The sequence below is a fragment of the Haliotis cracherodii genome, unplaced genomic scaffold, assembly GCF_022045235.1.
Source record: "Haliotis cracherodii isolate W230 unplaced genomic scaffold, xgHalCrac1.p SCAF_1, whole genome shotgun sequence".
NCBI classification, from domain to species: Eukaryota; Metazoa; Mollusca; class Gastropoda; order Lepetellida; family Haliotidae; genus Haliotis; species Haliotis cracherodii.
In genome coordinates this window covers 62818916-62833083 of record NW_027266264.1, presented here as the reverse complement: position 1 = coordinate 62833083, position 14168 = coordinate 62818916, and the positions used below count along the sequence as shown (strand labels likewise).

The following is a 14168-nucleotide window of genomic DNA, read 5'->3' as shown; positions in this document are numbered from 1 at the left end:
AATGATGTTCTTAATATCATGATAAAGCTGATCATAATGGTTAAAACTCAACAATAGCTAAGGGAAAAGCTGAAGTAAGTTTTACAAGTTTATCAACATCAAATAAATGATAACAGACATTTTTATTGATAAAAAATTTTTGGTGGCATTTTCTCTGTTCTTAAACTTTCAGCCTTGCTTATGAAACATTGAGTTGGGACTAACATTTAGAACTGTTTTTCTGCTGACTTAAGTGTGTGAGCTTAAAATACATGATATCGGAGAAAAGTCTAAGTGACCAAGGTGCTAACTGTTTCTCCTTGGGACAAAATATTAAACATGACGATCATAGAAACGCTACTGACTATGCCGTCACAGGATTATGTTTTATGTGAACTGGTGAATCTTGACATTTGATTCAAACCCACAATCAATGGTACCTGAAATAGATAAAGCGCAAGCTGTCACTTCTGAAGAACACTAAATTTCTGACAAAATACATACTCAGCTATGATCTTCACGGCCTCTGCAAGCTGTCTCTTCAACATCTTGGCATCGGCCATATTGTTTAGTAACCTGAAAATAATGTAAAACATCAAATTGGACGGTTTTCTCGGGTAGTTTGGGTTGGGTGGATATAACTGAGTAGGACACAGGTACCCACAGGACTACCCGGACCCGTGGTTAGTCACGTGATATATCATTTAATGACATAAATTATTTAGGTAACACATTTCTGACTATACATGTATGCATTACTTCTGACCTTGTATGAATGAAGATAAAAATTCGGTCAACTTCAGTGTGTGCATGACCAGATTGCTTTATCCGTGTATCTAAATACATTTTGCCAGGGCTACAGTAAAACTATTTCCAAAGGTACATTTTGTACCTATCTCTTGAGACCTACAGCGTGTATCTGGTACGGTCAGGTAACAGGGGGTAGGGTACCCGGGTAGTAAATTTGGACTTGTCCAAGCCCTATTTTTTTTGACTGTGTTGCAACCTTACTATTGAGATATAGTGACAAAGTGCAAGTATCGTTACAGCCGTATTCAATTCAATTTCCTTATTTGGGTACTTGTGGGCAAAGGTCCCTGGGTACAATGATGATGGTATTGGTTTGTTAGAACATTATATCAGTTATATCACATCAGGTCATCATATAAGGTGAGGTGGGATGGGGTTTATTGCACTTATATAGTGACGTGCTTGCACGTGTGTGTATCTGTCTGCTTGTACTAGCTTGACTGATGCTGATTTATTGTGCTTGCACACTGAGATACCATGCCGCAGTTGAACATGAATACCCCACTCAGACATTGTGAACTGACTCCGAGGTGACCTGTCCTTGTTTTAGCCTGCCAAGCGCCAGACAGGGTAACAACAAGTTCCATCTTTTAACGTCTTTTGGTATAACATGGCAGGGGATCGAACTCCGGACCTTCGCTCTCCAGGTGGACATTCTACCAATAGACCACGGAGGCGGTCGGGTCATCATATTAAGGAATGCATTTAGGGATGCAGGTTTAGGAAATCACCACTGTGAATAAACCCAAAAAGTAATGCTAAACTTTTACAACCCAGGAATCTAGAGCTGGGATGAGTCCAAATTTACTACCCGGGTACCTGACCCACCCGCTTAGCCACTGTAGGTCTCAAGAGTTGGGAACAGAATGTCTGATTGGGAATTGTGTTACCACAGCCCTGGCAAAACTTTTTAGATACATGTATAAAACAAGCAGATCAGGCGTACACTGAACATGCTGAAGTTGACTAGGGTTTATCTTTACTTAAACATATACAAGTCAAAAGGAATGTGTGCATCATCAGAAAGAAATGGGATCATTACAACTTGTAGTGTATTCACTGAGCTAAAGTGAGTTTTTGTCATGAAACAATATATCACGTGACTAACCACAGGTCTGGGCAGTACTGTGGGATCCAGGGTCCTACACAGGACCCACCCTACTCGACTACCCAAGTTACCAGTCCCAGCCCTACAGGTATAGCTAGGATTCTGGCATTCCTGAGGGATGTTTTGCCACACACCAAATTGTGGCACCTTTGACCATTTGGGATGACTGAGGCCCACATGACATTGTCACCAAGACATGTCACTTAGCCTTTACTTTTAAAAATTGTCTCTACAAACACATGTTGACCTGTAGCATATGAGACTTTTGTCAGCTGTTTATGAAACGCACGATAGGAAAACATTATTTATCATGTTCATAATCAGACACAATACTTGTCCACCTTCCTTACCATGTACCATGTGTGCGTCAAAGATTCTATTTTTAGACTGCCAGACAAGTCAAGTGACCAGCTGACATTTGAACTTCAAAGTTAGTCTTTCGTTTGTTATGATAAACAAAATAATAACATCATATTGCAACCATTTGCATTGGAAATGTTCACCTCTATCTAAATTATCAACGCATTTTGAATGTTCGTAAATCCAAATGCAGCGATTATCTTCCAAACAAACGAAGTGTTGACACTATCGTCTTCCCGCTCTGCAGTTGAAGCATCGTGTTCGCCACTTCCGTGAATTGCCTCCCTTGATACTAAAAATAGACATTATTCACGCACCGGAATGCCTATGCTTGCAGTTTATATTTCGCCATGGTTTTCCCATAACGAAGTATTTACTGCAGGCTGACGGGCGTCATGTCATGTAACAGAAGGTAACGTACAGTTTTAATCACTGACTTGTGTTTAGGTCATTTGTAAAGTAATACAATTGTTTAATTCAAATATATGTTTATGATAACCTTATCGCATGAAATTACTGATCATATCAGCTGATACCATGTCACAATATGATATATATATGTCTTACCAAATGAAATCAACAATGTAGTCACTGGACATGCTGAAGGATAGACCACTGAATGTGGTGCATGATATTCTGTTGACTGACAACAGGTGATATTTCTATGTAATTGAGTTTCAGTTGATACCTTATAAAAAGCATACATATTGAGTGAGTGAGAGTGAGTATGGTTTTACGCCGCTTTTAGCAATATTCCAGCATAATCACGGCGGGGGACACCAGAAATGGGCTTCACACATTGTACCCATGTCGGGAATCGAACCCTGGTCTTTGGCGTGACGAGCGAACGCTTTAACCACTAGGCTACCCGACCGCCCCTCATACATATTGAGGATATTATATGAGTGTTCATGTCATAGATCTACTATGTTTATGACACAAGTGTATAAATACCAGAATAAAGGCACGAGTGTCGTAAACATAGTATGACATAACATGATTATAATGTTATATTTATTACCGAAGAAGATATCTACATGTATACAGTATTAGTGTTTATCTAAAAGGATGGCAGCAGAACCACGTTGACTTGTCGAATGATGTCAACAATCTTCAGCTGTGAAACGTCGTTTCTAGTGTGACGTCATTCAGACCTCATGTCACAATAAGATTTGAAGGACGTCAACAGTGATGTCCGGATGACGGAAACAATACACTGTTGTCTCGTGATGTGAAATGACCCATATGATTTTTATGAACCCTGACTCGGAGGTATTAAATAGATTCTTAGGCCATATCACAATGTCATACAATGTTTATTTCTTTGCTCATACACAAGTGTTCATATATAGAGGATATTTCCTATTTATCATATACCTTTTGTGTAGTTGTCTACCAGAAAATCATATTTATTTCATTACAAATGTAAAACCTTGAAACAAATTCTCCCTACCTAACACACAGGAACGGTTCACCATCCACTGTATTTTCGCCTTACAAAGTAGTTTCGTGTTTGCAAAATCTTTAAAAATATAAACAAAAGTATCAAATAATATTTAGGGTCACAAATATTCTTTATCATACATGTAGATATGATTTTATACAAAATCAAGTTTAACAGAAAATATTCTTGAAAACTAGGAGACCACTGTTTGAAGTGAAAGAATACACGCTGGTCAAGTAACAAAAATGGCACTTTTAAGACGAACAGTCTCGATTGACGAGTTAAATGAGAAATTTACAGTTTATAAGGAAACAGTTTCAAGAGAATAACAAACGGCAAGATTTGATATAACTCCATAAACCACCGTCTGTCATTATTTTGCCTTGTCAATGTGGACCTAACGTAAAAAGAACATCAACAGTTTGTGTATGGGCTAGTTACAAGTTTACACGAAAGGGAGTCATTTTAAGGGGAGGTATCTCTTGTTTGACAATAGTTCAGTCAAAGTCTTATGTTCACAGCAGTGACTTCGGAAAACTCAGTCGTTCACACTGATGTATATAATAAAATATGATAATGTCACAGTGACAGGGAAACATATAAACACTAATAAACAACAGAAAATTCATCCGTTCCATAGATCAAGTTAATTTAAAACATCTCTTTCATCTTCCAATGTCATTATTTACATTTCACCTTGAAGGGAAACCGTTAATGTCAGAATATGTCTGCTCTAATAATTGCACATATCCGTTCAACTGTTCTGACATGCCTCTATGTGCATGACGTGTGGTTATTGTTTCATATCTTTAGTTGTATTATTTGGGCTGAAGGGGTTGTTGTCAGCACAGAGAGTACAGATCCATGTACCCCGGGTACGTTTCTGTATGTAGAAATGTACCCTAGCCAAAATCAGAAAACAGAAAGCTCAGGTACCCTATGATGAGTCCATTCCACCACAGGCCGCATTGCGCAATATGCTTAACTGGTTCCTTGAATGCTTACTTATACGACACGTTCTGGATGCCAAACCGCAGTAAAACCATGGTATGAACCCAACTCTTTACCACCTGTTCACATGATCATGTCTTCAAGGTGTTCTGAGGTATTCTTGTCTAAAAATAGAGATGACTTGCTTTTGAACTGCTGCGTCTGCATAAATCTCAAGTTGCATGTTCGGCCCCACGCCCACACCCACTGAAGTAAAAATGGCCATAGTGGAACATAATAAATATTTTTAAATCTTTGGGAGGAGTAAGGGGGGGGGGGGGGGGGGGATGGGATGTGTTCCACCAAAACAATCACAAAAGTTATATGTAAACCATTATAAATTTTGCCTTAACTACCAAAACACTAAATCAACATGTTGTCATGGAACTGGTAGGCATGGACATACAAAATGTCATCATAGGTTATAAAGGGGTGGTGGCCCCTCTATTTCCGCCACTGCTATAAGCATCCACCACTGCTATAAGCATAATAAGGGAACACTCCATTTCGGTCAATCTTTACGTATATGTGAATATGATGAAAGAGTAAATTTGATATGTGTAAAGTTGTTGCCAACTATAATTTGTTCATTTGCAATTTTTAAACAGTTATGTCCCTTAGCTGTGTCAGGATCTGCTAGAAGTAGGTTTAAATTCCAGATTCACTAATTATGTTAAAAGATAACATTTATTGACAGCTGATAAATTTATATTTGTGTAGTAAATAGATTTACCAAACCTTGATCATGCTGATAGCCATGCTAAATGTATGTTTATACTATATTTACAGAGGACCTCAGTATTTCATGAGGCCTCCTTATTTGATGTATATGATAAAGGCTTTATTGTATCTGTTAATATCATGCATATAAAGAAACTATAGCATTTGTATCTGGTTCTTTAGGCCAAATGCTCATGGTGTTCAACGGTTACCACACTTTGTGACTAACCTAAGCATTTCAAGGGTGGTTGGTGTTGTGTTGGGAAAAGGAGGCATGTGTAGATCTGAACATGTTAATTTGTCAGGAGAAAACTCTCACAATTTGCCTGCCCAGAATCAAGGCTACACCAGTACCTGTCCAGAGTTAAATCTTCACATCAGGTTATATTATAATCAGCAAATTCATGAATTCTTCAAAATTCTTCCGTATGAGTGAACAAGAATTCAGAGCAGTATATCAAGCTTCTGTATTTTGAAAATAAACCTGAATGGGCAGTTCTGGATGGAGAATAACAAATGGCCGTGCTATGTCATTTCAGTAACATCTGTCAATCGACAACATGAAAACTCTTTTGGCTGTGTACTTTAACCATGTTATGGTTCATGTATAATTTCTGTATAATTTTGCATAATAACCTATTGTTAGGTCAACTTTTTTGTATAAAACTTGATCAGAATGGCCAATGAATTCCTGGCTTAGAATTAATAATAACAACACGTACACTATAGTTTGACATCGTCATAATGGTTTGAGAAATATTAAACCTTACAATACATTCTTATACCATGTTTACCACTCTCACATTTTCAAACTCGTGTCATCCCAATTAACACATAAATCAATGTATGATAAATCAACAACAAAAATAGGAAAGAAGCTATTTTGTTGGGGCTTAAGATAATTGAGGGTCTATTAATTATTGTTGTGTAACTATAGTAACATTTTTGTTTAAAGTCATCTTTCTCTTACACATTATAGAGAAACGTAACACTTGTCAACAACACATTCCCAACTCAAAATGAACAAAGGAGGAAAGTCCAAGACTGGCAAGATGAAATCCATCTCAAAGAGACCCCCACGATGTGAGCCTTACATCAGGGGATTCAAAGCTCCATCTGAGAAGGAAAGGATACAAGCAATTGGGTTTGATGTGAAGAACATTCCTCCTGCATACAACCACACTGACACTGACTTCTTCACGCACCTCTCACAACCAACATCGGTTGATGATTGTCTGGCCCAGTACAAGGAGGATGGGCAGAGTTTCCGCGGCTTCCTGTGGCAGGTGCCATGGTTGAGAAGCTCCATGGACACACTGATGAGGACCACTTCGACCAGGGCTGGGAAGACATTGACTGAGAAGTACCCCAAGGGGAAGATCTATATTGTTCCTGTTGGGAATTTCGATGAAGTATCTTGTATTGCGCTTGAAGATCTCATTGACTATGCTGGAAGGTTTCTTTGTGTGCCTGTGACAACCTTACCTGGGTTGAACCTGAAGGTGATAGAAGACAAGGTTGTCCTTGAAGAGCATGATGGTGAGTGCGAGCTGGAATCGAGATACAGTGAGGAGTCACAACATCAGCAGCTAAGCATCAGTTCGGTTCTACCCTTACTGCGTGACAAGGTTCCAGAAGATGCCTTATGTGTGATAGGCCTTACCATGTATGATCTGTATGGAGAGGATTCCGATTTGTTCATGTCTGGTTTGGCTTCTGCAAGTCAGAAGGTTGCTGTCTTCAGCATCTTCCGATATGATCCGAGACTGACATTCTCCACTGAGTTTTGGTATGACATCAAGGAAACAGAAGATGTTTCTGATAAGGACAGAAAAAGGCTGGTCCTGCAGAGAAGCTGCAAACTTGTGGTCCATGAAATTGGTCATCTTCTGAGGATCGATCACTGTATTTATTTTGACTGTTGTATGAATGGGTCCGGCCACCTGGCTGAGGATTTCCGCCAGCCCATGCACCTGTGCCCTGTGGACCTCCACAAGCTGCAGGTCCTGACAGGGTTGGATGTGACCGATCGGTACGAGAAGCTGCTGGAGTTCTGCAAGAAGCATGGGATGGAGTGTGAGGCAGCATGGGTGGAGAAGCGGATCCTGTTTATTCAGGCTGAGGAACAGAAGCAGGGGAAGAAAAGTGCCTTGAAAAAAAGGGATTAGCAGTTGGACATGTTGAACTGAATTGTTTTTTTAGATTACATACACACCTCACAAGAAAACATGTTTTTAATTTTCCTAGGTCTTTGTTGTCTTCATGATGTCAGTGTTGTCAGATTTGCTGTTCCCATTAACTATAAGTCTATTGTCTCCGTTAGATTATGGCTCATCCACCAGTGTGTAACTTGTTTATGTGTGGCTATATGTGACCATTTTATTCATGTGTCCAGTGTAACAACGGTTTAAGTAAACAATCTTATTTTCTTCTGTCTTTGTAATTTTGGTTACCTTATCAAGTGATTATCATGAAGGCAGTTAGTTGAGTGATGTGATAAATGTTATCTCACAGTATGTATGGATAGTATTTGATGCATATTTTGGTTGTGATGCTATGCTGTTCCCTTATCGTGGCTTGTTTGTATTTGTATAATGTTTTGAAGCACCAGCTGTTAATACATGCATTTTATGAAACCAAAAATATTATGAAAAGAAAGGTTCAGAGAGGTCATATTTAGGTTTACATAAATGTTAGACAACATTGATATATCATTCTGTGGTGTTGCCTGCTTTGATAATGTTGTAACACTAAAAGTAAAACCCTCACTCCCTCAGATGCCAGTATTCTTGTTTTAGTTTGAGTTGTATGTAGTCATATATTTTATACCTATTTTGTCAGGCAGATACCGGTACGGAAAGCAACTTGTGATGATATACAACATACCAGGCAGGATTTGTGTCCCAGTATAACTTTGTGATTACTGGTATTTTTGTTACTGATCTATTATTTTCTTTTGGAATAAACTATTACATGTTGACTATTCGAAGTGTTCCTTATTAAAGCAGCCCTTTTGCACTCGTTTCTTCAGTGTCAGGAGTGTTGGCATCAGGTACATGTGTACTGTCCACATTTTCCCTAAAATGTGACTATGCTTGTAGTAAAAAGTGACTAATGGGATCGGGTGGTCAGGTTCACTGACTTGGTTGATACATGTCATCGATCCCAGTTGAGTGGATAGATGCTCATGATGTCAATCACTGGATTGTGTGGTCCAGACTCGATTATTTACAGACCGCCGTCATATAGCTGGAATACTGCTGAGTGTGGCGTTAAACAACAAACCAACCAACCAACCACATTTTCCCTGTAGGATTCCAGGTCAGAAATGGTTTCCCACACCCAGTGCTAGGTGAACTAGTGAGGGTCAGCTGATTGGAGTGTCTTACCATGGCTACCTGACTGAATGTGTATCATTATGCCCCAATGGTTTGAATATTTGTTTCAATCTCCATAAATCAGGAGATTTACCCTGCTACAATACCTTTCTGCTCAGAAATTACAGGGTTTTTATAGCATTTACAACAATATAATTGTGCCACCTTTTTTGTTTTTATTCAGAATTGCCCATGTATGCGTGTTTTTGAGATACCACGTCAGATATTCTGCTCTGAATACTTTGCTCATTTATTTAGAAATTTGATGCCTTGATGCTAGTTAGCTGATTAGAAATATCCCCTGATGCAACTTACTGTGGGGGTTTGTCAGATCTTCATGCAGAACAGTACCATATCAGAGTAAAAGGTTCAGTTTTAATGATATTGATATCTGTGTATATTGTCATAGGGTTTTATGAGATGCACAAATCTGGATAATGGCCATAAAAAAATTGTAGGTTGCATCTCAAGAAAGCACCATAATGTTCATTGTACATGCCGTACAGTGGGTCAAGAGCAGTTATGGGTGTCATTTGTTTCATCCATAAGTCATGACCACTGTCAACATGATCACTGATTCATTCCAGGCTCTAAAGTAATTATCTGAACGTACAGTACTCTATACCATTTCACAGCTGTACAGGATCCTCATAAATTCTTAAAATCAATTATGAGGGTCCCCTGGATCCCACTTTTGCAAGTCAAGGTAAAACCCTGTTGTCAGCAGATGGCTGCCGGACCCAGACCTTGCCCAACTAGCCTGTAATTTCTGGGCTCGATCGTAGCGCCACCAGCGGCTAATATGAGCTATGTTAATTTTATGTCCCTCCTATTGACCAATCAGATTCCGAATCTTATGTTATTTGCATTTGCTTTAAACAAAATGGCAGCGCCCAGTCAGGATGATATCATCAATAATCAAAATCTATATTGTAATAGAACGGGTCTTACTTCAACAAAGTGCATCAAATCATGTGAGCATCTTGATCAAAAACATGAAAAGATTAGGAAAATATCTGTTGACATCAAGTTGGCGATAATCATGCTTTGCGAATCCTGCATTCGACCGAAATCTGCATGACAGTTTACGAACCAGATGTCAGTTTAGTTACGCGATTTTGATTGGACTAGGCATAAACTCGTCAGTCCAGCCACAGTATAAATGCCAACTGAAATTATTGTTTTAAATTACTCTTGACCATGTCAAAATATTCCAACTCATCTGACCTTGAAACAGTTGCTGATCCAATCTATATCGATGCTCATGATGTCAATCCCTGGATTGTCTGGTCCAGACTCAAATAAATACAGACCGCCGTCAAACAGCTAGAATATGGCTGAGTGTGGCGTTAAACAACAAATAAACAAACAAACAGAATAGAAACACACCATTGTTCATCTGTCTTAAACACTAACATTTTCGACATTTCTCTAAAAACAAAAGATCTGTGAAAGTGAATCTTTGCAATTATTATTTTGAAAGTAATTCCTCTCATTAATACCAATGAAATTATCTGAAAAAATTCTCATTGCAAAGATTTTGACAATGATTTCACTTTCGGTTAACAATAATGATGAAAGGAAACTGAAAAATTCAGAATTATTCATGGATGAGTAAGTTGAGTAATTTGCCTCTACATGTTACAGCTCCTGATGATTTGACACTTGTCCAGACGTGAACACGATCATCTGCAAGAACAAGATGGAAGGTGGTGGAAAGGCGAGATCTGTCAAAACCAATACAAAAGTGAAAGATTCTAGATATGTGCCCTATGTCAGAGGATTCAAGGTGCCGTGCAAGGAGGAAAGAATGAAAGCTATAGGGTTTGAAATCAAGGGAATTCCACCTCAATTCCTTCCCTCTTCAGACACTAACTTCTTTTCATCGGTTCCACAACCAACATCTATTGATGACTGGCTGGCTCAGTACAATGAAGAAGGGCAGACGTACACAGCATTTCTTGATGAATGTCCGTGGTTGTCGACAAGGAAAGTCACAGGCATGAAACACAGATTTGTCTCACGCGGGGGAACAATGACGAAGAAATACCCAGAAGGAAAGATTTACATAGTCCCAGTTGGAAACTTTGATGACAAGTCAGGTATTGTGTTTGATGATCTTGTTGACTATGCGAGCAGATTTCTGTGCCTTCCTGTGGCAGTGCTTCCAGAAATGAAGTTAGAATTTTCAAAAGATCAACTTTTTCTAACTGAAGAAGCTTCTGTTCATCCGTCAGGTAGAAAGAGCCGCGCCCGTCGTGCTAAAATAGATATACGACATCATTCCAAAAGTAAACATCTGCAGATGGATGTGGTATCAATTCTCCAAGAACTGAGAAGAAAGATTCCCCAAGATGCCCTCTGTGTAATTGGTCTCACAATGTACGACCTGTATGGTGATGATACAGATCTGTTTGTTGCTGGTATGGCTGCTGGTAATCACAATGTAGCCGTGTTCAGTGTACTTAGATATGATCCAAGGCTGACATTCTCTAAGGAGTTCTGGTATGATATCAAACAAACAGAAAAGGTTTCCGACCAGGACAGAAAAAGACTGGTTCTGCAGAGAAGCTGTAAATTGGTAGTGCATGAAATCAATCATCTTTTGGGGATCGATCACTGTATTTATTTTGACTGTTGTATGAATGGGTCGGGCCACCTGGATGAGGATTTCCGCCAGCCCATGCACCTGTGCCCTGTGGACCTCCATAAGCTGCAGGCCCTGACAGGGTTGGATGTGACCGATCGGTACGAGAAGCTGCTGGAGTTCTACAAGAAGCATGGGATGGAGTGTGAGGCAGCATGGGTGGAGAAGAGGATCCTGTTTATTCAGGCTGAGGAACAGAAGCAGGGGAAGGCAAGTCAGCTGAAATCACACTTACATGGTGATTACTGATAAGTTTTGGGTTCAGAAATATCTGTAGTCCTTTGTATTTCTCATACTTCTACTTTTGTTAATTTAACAGTAGTTTGATGTTAGGGATTGGTCATTTATTAAAGAAGAGAGAGGGGGTGTCAGAGGTTTTTGATGTGCTCATGTACTGAAAATATATTAATTAGGCACCCCGAATAATTGTCATATGTGTGGATGACTCCCCCATGCCCTTGTACAAAAGCACTTTATATTTTAAAATAAAATGTCCATTATTCATGACCCTCCCCAAATATGTGTGTTATTTTTTAAGACCCTTCCTTAGAATCTCTCATATTTTTGGTGACCCTCCCATCCCTATCTAAAATAACTGACTTAGAGAACCTTTTCATGATCTGGAGCAAGGTTAAAGTCTAGAAGTTGTAATTGTGTTATATTTAGGCTGTTAAGACATTGTCTCTATGGAAATGGGAATGAAGGTAACCCTATATTTCTCATCTTGATGTCATTATAAAGTTTGAGTTAAGGGGTTGACAATTTGATATTCTTGGAAGAACCTGGCATTTTTATAAAAAATAATCTCTTGTCCAAACCTAACCCTGCAAGACATTATCTGATTTATTGTTCAAGATTATACCTGTTGAGGTGAATTTACATGTGACCATTCTCCTTTCTAGATTTAGAAGATGGTCACATGAAGTGTCACATATCTCAGGATCCCTTTGAGAAAAAGGAGGCTAGTGGTAAAACAAGAAGGAAAAGCAAGTCCAAATTCCAAAAATCTGGAAGATATGTGCCTTATGTTAAAGGATTCAAAGTTCCAACCATTAAAGAAAGAACAGATGCAATAGGATTTGATACTAACAACATCCCACCCCAGTTCCGTCCAATATCAGACATCACTGTCTTTGCTGCTATTCCACGGCCAACCTCTATTGATGATTGGCTGGCACAATATAATGTGAAAGGACAGTCAGTTTCAGAATATCTTCAACACTGCCCCTGGATGTCAAACATGAAGCACAAGAAAATGAATCACAAATTTGTCCCAGATGGAAAGACATTAAGTGAGAAGTACCCAGAAGGGAAGATCTATGTTGTGCAAGTTGGGGACTTTGATGAAAAATCTTGTTTTGATTTTACTGAGCTTGTTGATTATGCAAAGAGGTACCTCAGTCTGCCGATAAAAACATTGCCAGAATTGAAGCTGGAATTTTCAAACCAACAACTTGTACTGCTGGATGATCCTGACGTGAATCCTGTGATAGAGACCCGATACAATTCAGAATTCAAATATCTCCAGATGGATGTTGGATCCGTTCTCTCGGAACTGAAACAGAAACTACCCACTGATGCCCTTTGTTTGATTGGGCTCACCATGTATGATCTGTATGGAGATGATACAGATTTGTTTGTGGCAGGAATGGCCTCCGGGAAACGAAATGTTGCTATTTTCAGTGTGTGTCGATATGACCCAAGACTTACTTTCTCCACTGAATTCTGGTATGATATTAGTGACACTGAGAATGTGTCGGATCAAGACAGAAAAACGGCTTATTTTTCAGCGCAGTTGTAAACTTGTGGTCCATGAAATTGGTCATTTACTGGGTATTGGGCACTGTATTTATTTTGACTGTTGTATGAATGGGTCGGGCCACCTGGCTGAGGATTTCCGCCAGCCCATGCACCTGTGCCCTGTGGACCTCCACAAGCTGCAGGTCCTGACAGGGTTGGATGTGACCGATCGGTACGAGAAGCTGCTGGAGTTCTACAAGAAGCATGGGATGGAGTGTGAGGCAGCATGGGTGGAGAAGCGGATCCTGTTTATTCAGGCAGAGGAACAGAAGCAGGGGCAGAATTAGTGAAAGGATGTGAGGAGTTGCAGGTTGTCTTTCCTCAGTTTGCAGCTGCCAAGTCAGTGAACCTGTCCAAACATATACTTACAGGTCCACCAAATCCTGTTAGTCGCCTATTATGAATAGCATGGATTGGTGAAGAACAATTCCAATCCGGATCTTTATGGGGTGAAATGTCAGTTATCATTTACATGTACTAGCGTGTGCCAATAGAGAAAACATATTACATTTGTGTTTTCAAAACTTAATGACATTTATTCTATCACGGGTAGGTTTCTCGGCAGGAAATAGCGGACAGAGATGCAAATATCAAAGGCCAAGAAGGGACTACTTTCAGTGTTTACAAACAAATATCGCATCACCCAGTCTGAATTAACCAATGGGAATCTGGAGAAACTACTGGGATAATTGCTATCATTATCAAAAGAGTAGCCTAATATACTGAAAATCAGTGTCTAACTGTGATGTAGCTAAGGCATCATGTGGCAAATCCCGCTAAATACAATGTTTATTCCTAATATAGGATATTTACCATCCCCAAACACATTTGCGTGATAACGGCACATCAAGCTGACACACTGTCAAATAACGGAAATATTGTTCTAATTGGAATTAAACCCAATGCATTAGTATCTTAATCTTAAAAAGATTA

At 39.3% G+C, this 14168-nt stretch overlaps 2 protein-coding genes and 1 pseudogene across 2 annotated transcripts in view; 2 read left to right on the top strand and 1 right to left on the bottom strand.

The window, feature by feature from the left end:
- The window catches only part of LOC139466964 (serine/threonine-protein kinase ATR-like), a 73472-nt gene extending 72922 nt beyond the window's left edge, over nucleotides 1-550 (bottom strand). Inside the window, exon 1 of the mRNA XM_071248683.1 lies at nucleotides 484-550. Within this exon, the coding sequence (XP_071104784.1) occupies nucleotides 484-542 (59 nt within the window). The 5' untranslated portion in view covers nucleotides 543-550. The remainder of the gene's footprint in view (nucleotides 1-483) is intronic.
- Nucleotides 551-2595: 2045 nt separating this feature from the next.
- LOC139466954 (uncharacterized) lies at nucleotides 2596-14168 on the top strand (annotated as a pseudogene).
- LOC139456616 (archaemetzincin-2-like) lies at nucleotides 6431-7752 on the top strand. The gene has a single exon (XM_071238382.1). The coding sequence runs from the start codon at nucleotides 6431-6433 to the stop codon at nucleotides 7577-7579; it is 1149 nt and encodes a 382-aa protein (XP_071094483.1). The 3' UTR covers nucleotides 7580-7752.

Excerpts from the sequence above, each read along its gene's own strand:
- LOC139456616 (XM_071238382.1), top strand. The coding sequence starts at position 6,431 with ATGAACAAAGGAGGAAAGTCCAAGACTGGCAAGATGAAATCCATCTCA.